At 37.4% G+C, this 18,183-nt stretch overlaps 2 protein-coding genes across 2 annotated transcripts in view; one reads left to right on the top strand and one right to left on the bottom strand.

Annotated features, from left to right (window-relative positions):
* LOC147839576 (uncharacterized) overlaps positions 1-18,183 on the top strand; it is an 846,284-nt gene that overhangs the window by 277,670 nt on the left and 550,431 nt on the right. The gene's annotated exons all lie outside the window — the stretch shown is intronic.
* foxo6b (forkhead box O6 b) overlaps positions 11,580-18,183 on the bottom strand; it is a 48,053-nt gene continuing 41,449 nt past the window's right edge. The window contains 1 exon segment of the mRNA NM_001135132.3: positions 11,580-14,749. Within this exon segment, the coding sequence (NP_001128604.2) occupies positions 13,064-14,749 (1,686 nt within the window). The 3' untranslated portion in view covers positions 11,580-13,063.

The raw sequence follows: 18,183 nt of genomic DNA, 5'->3' as shown, positions 1-18,183 counted from the left end.
TTTTTTTAATGTCTCATGGTCGTTTTTTTTTTTTTTTTTTTGGACGCGCCACGTCAAAACCTTCTCCACCAATCAGATTGGCACTTTTGTTCACGTGCACGGAGCTGCTGAAGTTACAATAAACAGCACTTGGAGGGAATCAAGCTCAAAACTGCAAGTGCACATTGAAGAAGATGCCCAGAGGCGATAAGAACGTGGAGCTGCTTATTGCTCTGTGAACAATCATAATAGTAATAATAATAGCTGCTGCTTGAACCATCAGTGCTTGGTCGAGTCACCAGTACCTTTAACAACAAGCATGTGAACTTCCTCTCTTCCTCTTCTTCTGTGTTATAAGCAGGTGTCGGAAGCTTTAAGCTGTGTAGCACCATCTAACGTCAAAGAGTGATTTTACATACTCTTCTGCTTGACGCCAGTGAAAAGCGCTTGGGTTTGAATACGGAAAAACGTCTCGTAAAATATTGACGATAAACGCAAACTAAAAGTGTCCCGGTGTGTACGAGTGTGTACGACTTAAGACGATAAAAAAACACCCCGAAATCAAGATAAATATTTGGGCTTTATACAGTATACCTAATAATGTGTAAATATATAAATCATATCAAAAAAGAGAAAAAATCGTACTATATTACAATACGCATTCGCTTCTACAGTAACGTTAGACAGTGGCTGCATTTCCTCAACAAATAAAACATTTTCCTTTTTTTGTCAAATTAATTGTTGTACCTGGAGACCATGAAATGATGTCAATCATAGCTGGGTTTGGATGTAGTGCTTCGCATCCAGTTTTTTTTTTTTTTTTTTTTTTTTTTTGATGTTGTGTGTTGCAGTTGTAAAGATTTTTACTTACACATAATCTACACTTAACAATCCACTTCTTCAATGAGTTCAAAATAACAAGAATCCATTGCAAAATTGTAAGTCTCCGGCCTGCCATTCTGACTGTCTGTAGTGATGACGGGCAAATCGCAAATTAGTCTTTTGTTTTAACCGGATCTTCCAAGTGAACGGTCGAACCAGTTCATTGAATTGAGTTGTCGTGAAGTGGTTTGTGTCTTCAGTAAGTACTAACATACCATATACTCCCTCTGACAGGAAATAAACCAATACCCTGAATTATTCAGTTAGTAGAACAGTACACTGACTCATCTGCTATAAAAAAGGAAACCGGATGAGTATGAGTGCGAATCGACTGTCAGTTCCCTCACAGCACACTCTCTCATTGAGTGTGTGAAATAACTCAAGGTCATTCGTATTCCGCAATATGTTTTTTAAAGCCAATTAAGCAAGGTAAAAAAGTAACTCACATAACATTTTCTGGAAGTAATTCAAAAAAATATTACTTATTTTTAAAAGTAATGTGTTATATTACTCATTACTTTGGAAAAGTAATATTACGTAACATGCAATACTCATAACGTGTTACCACCAACACTATCCTCACAAACCATGTACCATAAGTTTTGTAATTCAGGGTCACATATCACAATTTGCCATGCACTTTCAGTACATAGTGCAATGCAACCTGTTTTGTATAAGCTTGTGTTTCCTGCTCCCCTCATTCATATGCATAAGAATTGGAGTGCAAAGTTGTGTTGACGGTGATCTCCAAAATCACCAACTCCCTCTGAATAAAGAAGGATTTCTGGTCACATTGTTGGGATGTCAGTGCGTTATCTATTCTACCTAGACTGCATTACTTCTCATTTACATAAAGTTAAACTACTGGTCTTTGTTTCTAGTCTGCCCAAATTACCAGCGCTCATAAAAAATGAATGACATTTGGCTGCTGTAAATCGCTTTGCGTGTGAATGCTGCTTTAGTATTAAAACAACCCTTTGCTCAGTCAGATATAATGCTAGGCCTATGTTATATGCCATATTAAACACAATTTCAACAAGTCCATAGAACTTCATAGCCTGTACATCGTGAACCACAAATGAAGCCATTGAACGTACAGATCAGTCTATTCCACACAGAATTTACAAAGTATCAGCAGTTATCAGAGAGTATGGGGATAGAGCCGAATGCAAATCAGAGGTGGTATATGAAATGACAATGAATATATGATCATGAATAATGCAGCCCTTTTCTACAGCACAATGCTGAGAAAAAAGCCCTGAGAGCTGAGAAAGAATTTCGGAATAGAATGCATTATAGAATAGGAATTGAAATAGAAAAGGTTGGGGGGGCTTAGCTGTCACAGCGCTGTCACTTCCTCTGTCAGAATAAATCCATCAAACACTGGGAATAAATCAGGCTGCTCTCATTTGCATTGAGCATGGTGAGAAACCCGGGTTCAATAACACATGCTGTTTTGACAAATCCTGCTCTCAGGGATGAAAAGGGCCCGTGAATCCGGAAGCTTCTATTGTCTGACGTTAATGGGTGCACTTGATACTTAGAGTGCACGTGGAGACGGAGGACTGTAATAGTGTCTCACATGTTTGGACACGCTGCTGATTTTTAAATTTATTTATTGGTTTGGATATTAAATTGACCTGTCATTGGAATGCCAAAGTTCCTCCATGAAATCCATTGTTCAAACTGGTCATAACACTTCTGCTGGTATCACATTTCTTGGTGTGATCAATTGTTAAAGCTTTTATTACTATATACAGAAAATGATCTCAATATTTATCTAAGCCTAAAAATGTACTTATATATAATATATGTATAAAGTAGGTAACAGGTGTAACTTATATAACTAGGTCTATTGCATTGTTAAATATACATTTCCATCATTAGCCGTATTGTGGAATTGTTATTCATTTTCAAATATTTTCCAAGCGATGTTTAATGGAGAGAAGATTGTTTTTAATATATACATATTTTAAACCAAATTATTTTGTTTATGATAACAGCATACCGCATAACATTTTTTCAAGTTTTTTTTTTTTTTTTTGCAAGATACTGAACAAAGATAACTGAACAAAATAGTATGCAGCTTAAAGTGCAATATACAGTTGAAGTCAGAACTATTATCCCCCCTCCCGTGTTTATTTATTTTTTTGCCCAATGTCTGTTTAATTCAATTCAATTCACCTTTATACCTTTATTTGTATAGCACTTTTAAAAAGTAGATTTTGTCAAAGCAGCTTTACATAAAAGATTTTAGTAAATTGAAACAGTGTCAGTTCAATTTTCAGTTTAAGTTCAGATCAATTTAGCTCAGTTCAGGGTGGTTTTATAATCACTACTGAGAGTCCAAACACTGAAGAGCAAATCCATCGATACGCAGCTCTACAGATCCCGAACCATGCAAGCAAGTGGCGACAGTGGCGAGAAAAAAAAAAAAAAAAAACTTCACCAATTGGCAAAAGTGAAGAAAAAAAATCTTGAGAGAAACCAGACCCAGTTAGGCACGACTATTTCCATTTCTGCACTGGCAAAACGAAGAGAAGAGAACGAAGAGTTTAACGAAGAGATTTTTTCAACAGATTTCTAAACCTAATAGTTTTAATAACTCATTTCTGATTTATTTTATCTGTGCCATGATGACAGTAAATAATATTTGTTTAGATATTTTTCAAGACACTTCTGCATAGCTTAAAGTGGCATTTAAAAGCTTAACTGGGTTAATTAAGTTTACTAAGCATGTTGAGGTACTTAGGTAAGTTATTGTATAATGATGGTTTGTTCTGTAGACTATAGAAAAAAAATGGCTAAAGGGCTAATAATTTTGCCCATAAAATGGTGTTTAAAAATTTGAAAACTGCTTTTATTCTAGTCGAAATGAAACAAATAAGACTTTCTCCAGAAGAAAAAAATATTATCAGACATATTGTGAAAATTGCCTATGCTCTGTAAAACATCATTTGGGAAATATTCAAAAAAGAAAATAAAAAAGCGCCAACTCAATTTACCTATAGTGCATGTCTTTGAACTTGTGGGGAAAACTGGTGAACCTGGAGGAAACCCATGGGGAAAACATGCCAACTCCACACAGAAATGCCAACTGACAGAGGCTCGAACCAGCGACAGTCTTGCTGTGAGGTGATCGTGATACCCACTGTGTCACCGTGTTTGTTTTTCTTACAGTGAATGTCTATTTTTAACAGTTTCCAACATTCTTCAGTACAAAATATCCAATATAATATAATGTCTTTTTGTTCATCAGAAGAAACAAACGCATAAAGGTTTGGAAGCACACTAAGGTGAGTTAATCTTTATTTTTGGGTGAACTAATTCTTCAATACATGCTTTTTAGTTGTCATTGTATTGACGTTACTTAAATGAACTGATGTTAACAAATAAATCCTTACTGTGCAGAGTTAACGAACATAGGGCCTATTAATAGTCAGAGAAATTTCAAAGCCGTAGGCCAGATTTACGTGAAAATGTTTATGTTTAAAAATAAACAGCCGATTAAGTCTTCCAGCATTTGATGCTTTGATGAATAACCTGATTATTCATGAAACACACTCTAAAAGTTGAAATAATAACTAATTGTTAATACAGAAGGATAAATAAAATAATAATAAATAATTATAACATTTCTAAATAATAATTATAAAATAATTATGTAAAAAAAAAATATTCACATTATTTTAAAGTGCCCAGAATGTCAGTATTGCATATTTTCATCACAATATGTTCAATTATTGAATAATGCCATATGTCTATTGCTTATCCGATGTATGTTCTGTATGAAAAAATCCCCATCCATATTTTACACTATGATTATTTTTCAAATTAATATGAAAGGGAACTATTTTAAAAAAAACCTTCAGATGAAAGAATTATAAAAACAATTATACCTGAATTGAGTTGAATAACTGTTTATAATTGGATGAACATTGCTCTGTTACTGAATTTAACTGAATCGACATTGAACTGACTTGAGCTAAATAATGATGTCTTGTGTTACGCTGTGTAGACTTAAACTTTTCACACTTTTAAAACGTTCACACTGTTTTTGCTTGTAATTGAATCGATATTAAACTAACCACTTATCCCATGGTGGTCCAGGTTTCTTCAAGAGAAGACCTTAGTTTAGCCAATGATATGCTTTGGTTAAGTCACATGATGTGCAGGGTTTTTCTCTTTCAATCTTTTCTGACAGATTGGCATTTATCCTGAGCAGTTGCTGAATGCAAAAGAAAACATCAATAAAAACTCAACTCAAGTAAGATCCACAAAAAAATCCAAGACATCACCTCCAGTAAGTTATGATGACATATTCCCCACTCAAAAAAGTTTTTATTCAATTATTTTTTTTGTAAATCAATCAAATGTGTGTTGCCAAATGGCAACATTGTCCAATAGTGGAATGTGCAATAATGCAACAGGTTAGCTATCAAGCAAGGTCAGGTGCGATCTTTTAATTGAAACAATAACAGCATATTTGCTAGTAATATAATGTTGATTTGTCATATGTTAATGGCATTGGCATTATGGATAAAATATAATTTTAATGACAATACTTTTGATTAGATATACAAGGAACAGTGTATTAGTGAGGACCACTATGTTGTATGGCAAGAGAAAGAAGAAAAGGATAGAACTGGCTCATCCTGCAGACAAAAGTGAGGATGAGATGGGATTTAGTGATCATGAGAATGATGCAGATTGGACATTTAATAAGAGCAGTGATGCAGACAGTTCGGGAAAGTAGCTCAGAGGCATATAAGACAGGCGTATAGAAACACAGTTAGCTAGTAGCTACATTATTCTAATGGATCTGGATATATTAGACTTGTTATTTATTGGCTATATTATTTACTAGAGAAATATTTATACATACTGTATGTTGTACATGATACAATAAAATGTTTGTTTTAAATAATATTCAGCAAATAATAACTGAATAAATTAAAGCTGTCGGAATATCAGTTGTTGGAAAGTATGTATCATTTATAAATTCGGTGTTAAAGTTTATAAGAATGCGACACCAGTCAAATATTTAATTCAAAAACACCAATCAATATATATATATATATATATATATATATATATATATATATATATATATATATATATATATATATATATATATATATATATATATATATATATATATATACAACAACAAATATAACAACAAAATTATTAAATATAAGGAAAGTTCTAAATTGGAAATTTCAAAGTTAGATCCTCTATTGAACGTTGTTGACATATGGCAACATATCATAAAGTACCATAAAAAAATGGCCAATTTTTTTTATTATTTTTTTTACAGCACTTCAAGTTAAGCCATTATAAGAAAAGAAAAAAACAAAGTTTAATATTTTTTATAGATCTATCATAATACATGCAGTAGAGGGCTAAACTTGGCTGAATAGTGTGACATTTGTATATTAAAACCTGCTTCACAGCAGAAAATGTGTTTCCTGATTGAAGAATGAAAACACAAATATGCGCCTGCTTTTATTATTATTGCAAAGCTGCTTTAAAAATTTCTTTGTATAAATAAATGTGACACTACATGGTTCTTTTCCATGCAAAACCTGGTGACTGTTGTCTTTCAATCATAAAGTCCTGTAAAAGCAGTCGATACAGATCAAGTATTGGGTCACACATTATTTTGATGGTCCGATTGTTGAATCTAAATTACGTTGCATCTACATGCCAACTAATTCTCATTAGATCATAAGAAGACTGTTAGGTTGGGGTTAGGGTTAGAATAAGATGACATGTACTAGCAAAGTTTCTTATAGTCAGTTAAATGTCTGTTGAAGGAGCGGCATCAGCAGATATAAAGCACAGTCTACTACTCAAATGGACCATCAAAATAAAGCGTTGTATTCTAGGCATTCAGAGCTTTTGTGTGAGGGAATCTTTCTTCAGCAACTCTGAAATGGAAATGACATCAAAACCTTTATGAATCTATGCACATTCAACTTCAGCCAAAGTGAAGGTTGTTCGTTCAAGAACAAAAAGTCCGGTCTGCTTCTCATGATTTCAAGAGACATTTGGAAACAGAGTACAAGTCATCTGGACTATAGTTTTTTTTTATTTTTTTTTATTTTTTTTTTTTTAAGGGTTGTTTTATAGTCTTTATTGGAAGTTGAATGGCAGAGCGTGATTTGTAGCCTTTGTGTTCTATGGATAAAAAAAAGTCAGACAGGCTTGGAACTAAAAGAGGTTAATGTAAGTAAATGAAAAGAAATTTCAATCCTGGGTGAAACAACTCCTTTATTTCTGCAGCTAAATTAAAATAATCTGTTTTTATGGTTATCATTATCTCAAGGGAAGAGGGGGAGGAGTCATGTTCGGAGTGAGCATGTGTTTCCAGTACCGTTTCCCTCTCTCTTTTCTCTCTTTTTCTCTCACGACTCAGTTGTCCGTTTCTCGCTCACGCACAGTCGCCTGTGGAGGCGAGGCAAAGCCAGAGATGAGCGGAGTCAATTAGACGAGCAGCAATGTATGTGTGTCTCTGTGTGTGCGCGCATGTGTGTGTGTGAATCTCAGAGAAAGATGTGGAACAGTATGGCACTGCAGATGCCAGCATTCCCTCAGTGAAAAAGCTTCCATAGGGACAAGGACAGCTGTGGAACAGCATCAGGGGTGTTAACGAGCCTTATCACACACATACACACACACACACACACACACACACGCACACACACACACACACACACACACACACACACACACACACACACACACACACACACACACACACACACACACACACAAAGCATAGTAAATGATGCACTTTTAAATTAATGTATACACATTCTGTTCCAAAACCTACTAAACAGTCTATATCTTGAATGTGCTTCCAATATGGGGCTTTCCAAAAGGTAGCCTAATTTTAGACAAATTCAAAGAGAGCCTTGCATGTGTCCTTCGTATAGATGTGTGGAATGTATTAGAAGTAGAAATTTGATCGGGTAATAATAATACATTATTATTTTATTAAGTGCTCAACTCTCCCAATTAAAGGACAGTGTTGTACAGTATATAGCATCAGCTTAGCATTGTGCCAATTTTCTATCAAGTCTCTGATTATGTAAAGCTTTTCAAATGTATGTCACATTAAAAGGGAGCTGCCTATATTAGCAATAAACAGTTGCTCTCTAAATGTTGAATTCTGAATATGCACAGTATTTGCTTTTAAAAACCATATCAAATTCCCATGACACACATAGAAACACACATAATGAGTATTATTCCCACTGACCTCCTTGGCATCCCAAAGGAAAATGTTGTTGCTCTGGGGTCGCTCTTTCACAGTTCAAGAGACTTAATTGAATTCTCAGTTGTTTTATTTATTATCCACTTTGCCTAAAATGGTTCTCATAAAATAATCTCTCATAAAAAGAAGAAAAGGAAGAAATAAAAAAGGCTGACACGCAATAAAAATACTTCTAAAAAAAAATAATAATAATTCCACAAAAAAAAAAAAAAAAAACTGTGAGATCTACAGAAACCTTTGAGCCACAGAATTTTTTTTGTGAAAAATATAACTTTAAATATAATAAACAATACAATAGGGTATTGAAATCTATTCCTAAAGCATTTATAATGATGGTTAGTAATGTTGTCACCAATAAAAATGAAAGACTTCTGCCTTATTTGTTGACAAATGGACAGGATTTTATTCAGAGTGAAATACCTAATAAAAAATCAATATTAACCCAAGATAAATTTCCAATACAAGCTGGCAGAAATAATGTGTATTTTCTTTATTTCCAAGAGCTCTATTATTGAATTAAGAACAATGTTTCTTTTCTTCCCCATACCCCCCAAAGCTAAAGAAGTACACTTTAAAATGTTCATTGATATTTACCCATCTTCAGAGTTTTTTAGACGTAAATTTCATTTTGATCACAACAATTGTACATTCTGTGAGATTGACATTGAAATGACTGTCCACTTATTTTTTGACTGTTTAAATAGTAGAACCTTCTGGTCTGATTCATTCAAGTGGTTAAAAGTTTCCATCAAGTTGTCCTCTCAGAGAAGTTTTATATTCATAAATGCAAGTGCCTTAAAACAAAACAACTGTTTTTAGTTTTCCAAAAGGAATTTAGGTTATACTGTAAATATTTAAAGTTTCTAAAATCAAAATGTCGAAGAAGACTGATTAGTTTATTGAAAAAAAAATTAATTAGTAGAAGTGTAAATATTTTTTTCTTTATTTATTTTGGTTGTGTTTGTGGTTATTCTATGATATAATTGTATTCATTTGTTTTATTATCTTATTGATTTGATTATTATTTGTGCTCTGTTTTGTAAATGTAGATGAAAGTTGTTAATCGAATGCTTCAGACTTAGAAAAGCTTGGTTCTTTCGAGATTTCCCATTGTAAGGTTCTTTGGGGAAAAAAAACGAATATTACATTGAAAGTTCATTTGCAAAAAAAAGAAAAAAAACATTTTTTGGAATATTTTATTTATTTATTTATTATTATTATTATTATTATTTTATTTATTTTTTATTTTTATTTTTTGCCAATTGATCTTTTTGGAGGTTTCTTTCTAACAATTTGGATAGAACTTCATTAACCGCTCCAATTATCAGTCAATTATTTATCCAAGCTCTGCTTTCATTTAGTTACTTAATTATTTTTTTCTCTCATTCAATGTTATATTTAACTTGAGAATATGTCACAATACCAAGCAAAACTATAGTCATTAAAAAAAAAAATTCTAAAATAGACAAGAAAAGCATTATAGATCCCATTTGTGATTTTTTCACAAGTATCTTCACACAGAAGAAAAGGCTTTCAGTTGTTTCAATTTCTCTTTTGTTTTATTTTACAGGCCACAAGATGAGCAGATACATCATTTAATAAAAAAAAAAAGAAATAAAACTGATATTTGCTTGTCAAAAAATATTATACAATTTTCTCAATACAGATTTTTGTACAGCATGAAACAGAAATGAACTGTAATAAAATCAGGACAATATAGATGAATGGGAAACAGGAGTTCCATACCGTCATCCAGCCCATCTCTATACCCAATAAATATAAACTGTGTATATTATATTATTGATAGCCAGGCATAGTAAATACCAGGGCACAATTTCAATTCATTTTCATATCATTTCAGGTACATCACTGTGCTACACACACACACACACACACACACGCATACACGCTCACGCACACATGAAGCTGAGCGCTGAAGCAGGCGTGGGCCAGCAATCAAAATCACAGTTGGATAACAACAGATTCCTGGCCACCTCAAAAAGAACATAAAGATGGGAATGAAAGCGGATGAAGACAGTGCTCATTGTCCTTGGCAGGAAAGAGAGACAGTGAGAAAGAAGGATGGCTATCTGATCGGGCCGTGTGAGAAACACTGTAGAGAGCCACTTGACATTTGGCCTGATTCAAACAGCTCTGCTGAGGGAAGCTACTCTGACAGACTCTCTCTCTCATGCACACAAACACACACACCATCTCTATCTGTGAGGGCTTCTTCTTTTTTTCTTCTTCTTTCAAGCAACCTAGTGCCGTCCTTTTCAACTCACTCTCTGTCAGCTTCCTTTATCTTTTTAACCGCCCTCTCTATTTCGCTCACCATGTACGTTTTTTCTCATCAAAATTTAAGCAGAACAAAAAGCTGCATCCAAGTCATATATCTGTGGATGGCTTCAGTCTTCGAGAAAGCACTTGGCAGGATATTTTAAAGGGGGAAAATGGAGGTGGGGTGGGGGGTTCTTTATGAAATATCAGTAATCGCAGACAAAAGCAAATAAACATACACGGGGTGGATGAAATAACCTAAAACACCAAACACTGTATAATTATTAAGGACTTGGCTAGAGGCTTACTCACCACAGTTTCAGTTCTTGTTGGAGAGAAAAAGACTCAATTCTTAATAAGGTCGAATGCACTCCTGGAGCATCAGAACATGAAAATTCAAATATTTGGTCTTGGAATGGCTTTACCTTGGAAGCCATGACACCACTCTTGAATTTGATTAGTAGTGTGCATGGAGCCATTATAATTGTGTAATTATAAATCACTGCAAGTGTTTTTTTTTTTGTTTTTTTTTTACCATCTGATGTTTGGTCTTCTGACTTGATCAGAAAGGTGCTGCTTCATAATTTTTTGCCAATTAATACATTTGCCAAAGTAGTTTTTGTTTCTTCCCAAATATATTTGGATTGTGTCTTGACAGCAAATAATTTAGCAATTGTTGGAATGGATAGGCCAGCAATTTACATACAGGCAATTCTGGTTTGATAGCCTCCCATTGCTTTGAAAAAAAATCTCATATCAAAGACCTAACTGTCAGAGCTCTTTTATATCTGATATGTTTTTTAATTGCCAGTCAAATTAACAGGCCTACCTTTTAGCTACATTTATAATGGCGATTTAATTATGTCAATTATGATAGTCATGTAGTGTGCCCATTACTTTATCTACTACTATCCAGTATCGATAGCGGAAGAGAACTGGGATATTAATTGTTGGCTTAAATGTGCCCCTTACATTTCCTTACCAAACTTCACCACCCATGTCAAAATTACAGATTTCTCCGTCAGAAATCTATGGTGTTGTGTTACATTCAGAACGAGAAAATACACAGTTGCATTTAATTACTTGATTCTGAGAGACCACAGGATAATGGTAGCATGATAGGGCAAGTCTGCAAAGGGAATGTAGCACCGATTTATTTTTTTTTTTGCTCGCTGACTAAATCAGCATTGGCTTTGGAAGATGGTGGAATTGTAACTTTATATATATATATATATATATATATATATATATATATATATATATATATATATATATATATATATATATATATATATATATATATATATATATAGTTTTAAGTTTTTGAGACCTCAGTCTATATATAAGAAAGGATCCCTTTGAGCTACAGTGGCGCTACCATCAGTTGGTTGGTTGAGTTACTTGTTACAGGGACGATTCCAGAGTCCAGTTCTGTATTAAATTACCAGTTAATGAAGGTTGACAAAGCTTCAAATTTGATCAATTATCATTGATTAGGTTGGGTAGAGACATGGGTAGGGCTGAAAGACAGTAAAGGATACTAATGTTGCTCAAATAAAGCCAAGGCATTGGCTTAAGACGAGGGGTGCCACAGAGTAGCTAGGCTGAGGTGAACAAGGAAAGAGCCCTGCACAGGATATGCGGTAGTGTTGGATCGTTCCTTATTTCATTACAGGAAAAGCTTTATAAATTCACAGAATGGAGAGGAAGGGGGCATAGTGATAATATTTGCATTTCTCCTTTTCCCCCTCTATCTCTTCATCTCTGCCCTCCCTACCTCCTTCTAATACCCCTCCTCCTGCCCCCCCATTTACTGCAGAGTGACTTTAATCATCACTTTCGCCAAAACACATTAAGCCGTTGTGTGTCCGGGGGAAAAAAAAAAACAGCCCTGTGCTCTCTGAGCATCACATTCTATTTGCAACAGTGATGCATAGCTGGTGCATTACTTTGGAGATTAAAAAGGATATGCTGAATATCAATAGAGTGTGTCTGATGGATGACTGTCCTGGCCCACAATAAAGGGACATCCAATAGACCTCCTTGGGAGGAGGTGCGTACATTTACCAAAGAAAAGCAGCTCCACACTCAGACACTCACACACCCGCACACACTGACGAATACACAAATGACAGCACAGACACTCAGACAGCTATAGCAACTGCTCAATCCTGTACTCATGTTTAGTAAAACAACACCAATGCTTAATTATTTACTTTTTTTGTTCAGCAAGGATAACAAAGTCGTTTGCATACATTAAACCCAGGCCAGCGGACAATGTGATTCCTCCCAGGTCGCGGGGTGGTCGTTACAGCATCAGAATGGATGGCCATGTAAAGTGCTTCAGAGCTTTTGCCCAGAAAGAGATGGAGGTGATGAATTGAGCACAAACTGAAGGACATGAACCACAGAAAAGACTGTTAGGGCACTATGACATTATTCCACAGCAGGGACAATGGAGTAGATGGGGTGGGGTGGGGGTGGATTTTTCAGGGAATAATTATGAGTCCAGAATCTGACATCAGTGAAAGGGAATATTGGTCAGTTTGTTCCTTATAATTCCCAACTTGACCTGCTGCCCTTCAGAAGGCTGTATGGTTGAATGTTTGCCTATATGTAGGTCCTCAATGTCCCCTCGGTTTACCCAGGCACCCAACTCTGGCTATTGTGTGATTGTTGAGGTCCTGCAAAAACTCCCATTCCCATCCCCAAACCCATTCCCATGCCCACACCCTGTGATAATGACCCGTCAAAGTTAAAGTCCATTCCCTCTGTTGAGTCCATAAAGTCATTCAGGAGGATGGATTCCACATCACAATCCAAACTGCTCTGGTGCACATCCATTTCCAGCTCAGATTGCAACCGATTTTGAGGATCATGGTGATGGTTAGCTTGGTGGTTTCCATGGTAATTAGCATTCTGTGATGTGTGGTGGTAATACCCCTGCCAGGGTTCTGTCATGCCCTGGTGGAGGTGGGAACCTGGGTAGGATTGATGGCGAGGATGGGGAGCTGAAGCCAGGCGACATGGGTCTTGGGGTACATCCAAGACACTGGCAGGGTTAGGAGGCAGAGCAGTAGAAGGAAGATGAGCACGTGGGCCATAAAGGCTGGGTGATTTGTGGTTGTAGGGTTGCAACATGTCATTGCTCACCCTAGGAGAAAGATCTGGTTGTCTGGAATTGTTATGCTGAAGGTGATTGTGCATGTGATTGGGACTAGCATTGAGTTTGTGGTCATGAGATTGAACATAGTCATGGCCACGGTGTTGTTTATGGTGATTGTAGTCAAGACTTGGGTGATGCTTATTATGAGCTTGATTGGGATTGTGATGATGGCTTGGGTTTTGCTCATGAGTTACTCCATGACCATTGTGAAGGCTTTGACTGGAATTGCGATTGTGGCCATGCTCTGGGTTATGATTGTGATTCTGGCTGTGATTGTGGCTCTGATTGTGGCCGTGAGAATGCACAGCAGTATTAGATTGTGACATAAGTGAATGAGATGTTCCTCCTTGCCCCACAACCATGTCCTTACCACAGTATTGTGGCCCTCCAGCAAGCAAACTTTCAAGGGCATTGTTCTCTGAGTATGCCCTAAGGGCACGCTGGAAGCTAGTAGGCTTATTTTCCTGAATAGTCTGCATAGGCGTATGATGCCTAAGCATGCCCATGGATGGTTGGCCATAGACTGTACCACAGTAGGAGGTCTCTGCTTTAGGTGCAGGGCCATAGTGATATCCATTGCGCTTAAGTGGTAGAGGCTGGGAGTAGCCCTCTTCCAAGCTGATTGCTCCAGTTAGATCAGCTAGATGCGGAAGCTCAACAGATGGACAATGTCCACCTGTTCCCAGTGCTGGAGATCTTGTGCTGGTGGGGCTAGGGTAGAGTCGTGGGGAGGCTGAACAAGAAAGTCCTCCTTCCTCTGGTTCATCAGGTTCTGTCTCAGCCAGAATAGGAGACAAGCATCCACTTAACGTTGATGCAGAGGAACTTGTTCTGGAGTGAAGGTCTGTCCAGGCATCAAACTCTTCACTTCCAATGCCCATTACTCCCTTCCCTGCTGGGCTTCCATGTTCAGGCGATCCCTGTATTCCAGGTGCTCCAAGCTCTCTACCCATTCCCACAGCCGCTGTTCTCTTCCGGCTGACTCTGCCTCGGCTCTTCAGGTACTTAGTGCCATTGTCCATGGATACAGCTCGTCTGCGGGGTCCTTTGCCCATTTTTCCACCTTCCGGGTTAAGCATCCACCAGGAACTTTTTCCTGTTCCCTCATTTTGAACACGGATGAATCTGGTATGCAGGGAGAGGTTGTGTCTAATGGAGTTCTGTAGACAGAAGAAAAAAAAAGTAGGAATAAGGTGTTAGTCTTTTTAAACATGCCATCAAAGTACCAAATTCATATTTAATTTATTTACAGTTTTTATACACTTTATATCTATATATTACTATAATACATACATTGAAGAACCATAATAAGCATGGATGATAAACAAAATCATAAATAATGGGTGCATTTATTAATAAATAAATATTATTTGGACAAATTAAACAGTTATTCATAGGCATTCCCTGCTGTGGTATATATATAATAAAAATATATGAAATACAAGGAATATTTAAAAAAGGTTTTACATTGAGCAAGTGCTATTCAAATGAACAGATAATAAAAATAAGACCATTCAGGGTGCAAGTTACTATAAAACTCTAAAAACAGTTCATGGCACTCATTGCAGGGAAAGGTGAAGCCCCTCTTGGCTGCTCAGGCAAATCAATACTGTAAGCAGACCAGCTCCTGCACGGCACACGCTTTCTCTGACTCACGCTGCAGCTAGCCAAGCCAAGTCCACACGCACATCAAACCGTAGTCAAGGTTACCCAAATGAATCACACGTGGCAACCTGATCACAGACGCCTCTATCGATTGCAGTCTTGGGGAAATATGAGGGAAAGCCAGAGAGTGAGATGAGAAAGCGAGAGCGAGGCGTGATTTTGGCAAGCTAGCGATCCTGGAGGAGCACCAGACAAAGGAAACAAAAACCAGAGAGAGAGAGAGAAAGAGAGAGAGAGAGGCTTCAGTGGTACAGATGCAGCAAAGAAATGCTTTTCTTTCTTTGGCGTATAACAGAGTGAAGAATCTTAATGACTGTTATAGTCTCCGATGTGAATTGGTCGATATGTTGATCCAGCGGTGCAGTATAGCAACTATGATGTAAAACACCTGTTCACATACAGTAAGCGATGTGCACATTATTGCATAGAGCATGCAGAGGCCCGCTATCAACTGTAAATATTTCACATTTTTCTATGCCGTCAGGATTTAATAAATACAATTTAAATGATTACTATGTGCTTTAATAAACCAATAAGCCACTCAAGGCTGTGATATATTGTGAATCATGTTATTCATGCTTGTTTATAAAAGTCACAACATAAAACATTCCGTTGTGCATCACACCTAACAATGCACTTCATCTATTCACATGTATAGCAAGGTCTCCAATACCTTGTATTTTGTATTTTCCACTCCCAGTAGCATGTTTTATTTGTCAACTACCCTCACATATAAAAAGTAGAAATGTATTAATTCAATAAGAAATGTATTGACAACTTTTATTTAAACCTTAAGCAATCAAACATTTTTTTAGTGATTATTTTATAAGTGTTTGAATGGATTTTGAAATATGCAAGCTTTTTTATTAGCTGTGTATGATGTGCATGGCTTCCAGGACATTATAATGAAAGACTGCTACAGAATGAGGCCAACTACTGTAATTTCAAATTGTACGGCATCTGTACTCAGAAAAGACTAGGACAGTAATTTTGTACCCATTCTTAAAAAAAAAGTAACAAGATCAAATGTCTCAATCTGCTTCTGCTTGTGTCATGCTTAAAATGTATGGGACTCAGGACAAAATGTTATGCTCGTTCCCCTTTCGCCCAGGTGGACTAAATAGGACAATGTTCCTAGCTGCCGCTTGCTTACGAAAGCCATAGTGTATATCCTTCAGAAAACTAAAGTCACCTCTGTTTCCCTCTCCATTTTCTTTTCTCCAGTAGGAAAATCAGAATCTGTCCATCAAAAGCTCAAAACTACCAACAATCCATATAATGTGTTGACATGTGTACACAGCAACAGTAATGTAGTGTGGGCTCCACTCCTTACAAACACACACCGTCTCACACGCAGCGCTGCATAGCCTCTTCACACCCTCCTTCACTCAGATTCCCTCATTCTCACACTCATTCATCTCTTTCTCCGTGTCCCGCATCTGTTTATCACTCTCTTTTCGCTCATTCTAATCCTGCCACAAATCACACCACTAATTTCATTCACCTGCTCCGACTGAAGAAAAAAAAATGCAAATAAGACAAAACAAATCTACTTCCTGTCCCTCAATCATCCACAATACAATTACACTTCGAGTGCGTCTATCAGCCCATCTATACTCCATAATCCCCCATCGCACCCCCTTACGGAAAGCAGCCTCTTGTTTTCCGTAGCGATTCTGAGAACCATTACCACTCACACGAGTGTTCGGATATCAGTCACTGAAAAGAGAGCCAATTACCTTGGCAAAATTTACACTACAGCTGGATATCGACTGTAAAGCAGGCTAATCTTGGAGAACGTGCTGCTTCAGTGTCACCTCACACCTGAGGGGCTAATTCTTCCCCCAACACCAGTGGCAGATTTGCTGCTTTTTGCACCGCTCCCATTCAGCGCGGTGAGAAATTGGATAAGCAAGATGTATTTATGTTCCCTCACCCCCCAGGAAGGGGCTTTATTCTCCACCGGTTATTCTGCCAAATTACACGAGCCCCCGTGCTGGTGAAAGAGCCAGATGCTTCCTGGGCCGTCTTAATCAAAGCCAAATTGAAGCGCGGTGTCATGAGTGGGAACCGCATGCCGAAACGACCTGCGCGAGGTGATCTGAGCGCGACACCCTGACAGCTCCGGCAACCGCGCTCTGTTGCAGGGGTAACCATGACTACAGTGGAAACGGGAAGAGAGGAGCTACGTGCGAGAAGCGGGGGGAAGAGAGAGGCAGATGCCGTTTGATGCTGCAGGTAAACTGCAAACAGCCTTTCATCTCTCTGACAGTCAGACGACTCACCCAACTCGCAAGAGAGCTTCAATCATCAGCAGTCACACCGCTGCTTGAGCTGTCTCAGTGGAACAGTGATTAGCAAGTCAACTATAGGCTGCATGACTTCACAGTAGCTACCAGCACCCCGCCACTCTGCAGATCAGCTCACCAAACAGCCGTCTACACATGAGCTTGTTGTAGAAAGCTTGCATTTTTAAAACATGACAACTCTCAGACTTGAAAGGCCACGCACTGTCGTTTAGTCTGTGAAAAGATCCACTCTTTGCCCTTAGTGGCTCCATTAAGATGAGGGAAGAGTACTGGGTGTTTGATGGAAGCAGATTATTCATGAAGTCACCAATGCTATGGTGGTGCGGGCTGTGGTGAGCTATATAAATAGCAGGCCTGTGGTTTCGGAATTTGACCTAGACACCTTCAAGCTCGTCTGCCTCTGAGTCATTTGCTGGCCAACCATGTAGCTGTCCGTCTGTGACCTGCTTTGACTTTCTCTGATGCGCGCTACATGCTTTCTGCAACTATTCCGAATAATGCCACATCTGCAACTACTAACTTAGCTGACATTTTCTCACTAAAGCTTACAAAAAGTCCAGCTTGTGTGCTGGAGCAAAGACAAAATGTGACACATAGCAGTATAAGCTGGACAGCGGTGC

The sequence above is a fragment of the Danio rerio genome, chromosome 19 (genome assembly GCF_052040795.2).
Source record: "Danio rerio strain M-AB ecotype USA chromosome 19, GRCz13ab, whole genome shotgun sequence".
NCBI lineage: Eukaryota > Metazoa > Chordata > Actinopteri > Cypriniformes > Danionidae > Danio > Danio rerio.
Note: the sequence above shows the minus strand (reverse complement) of the source record. Positions and strands in the feature narration are given on the sequence as shown.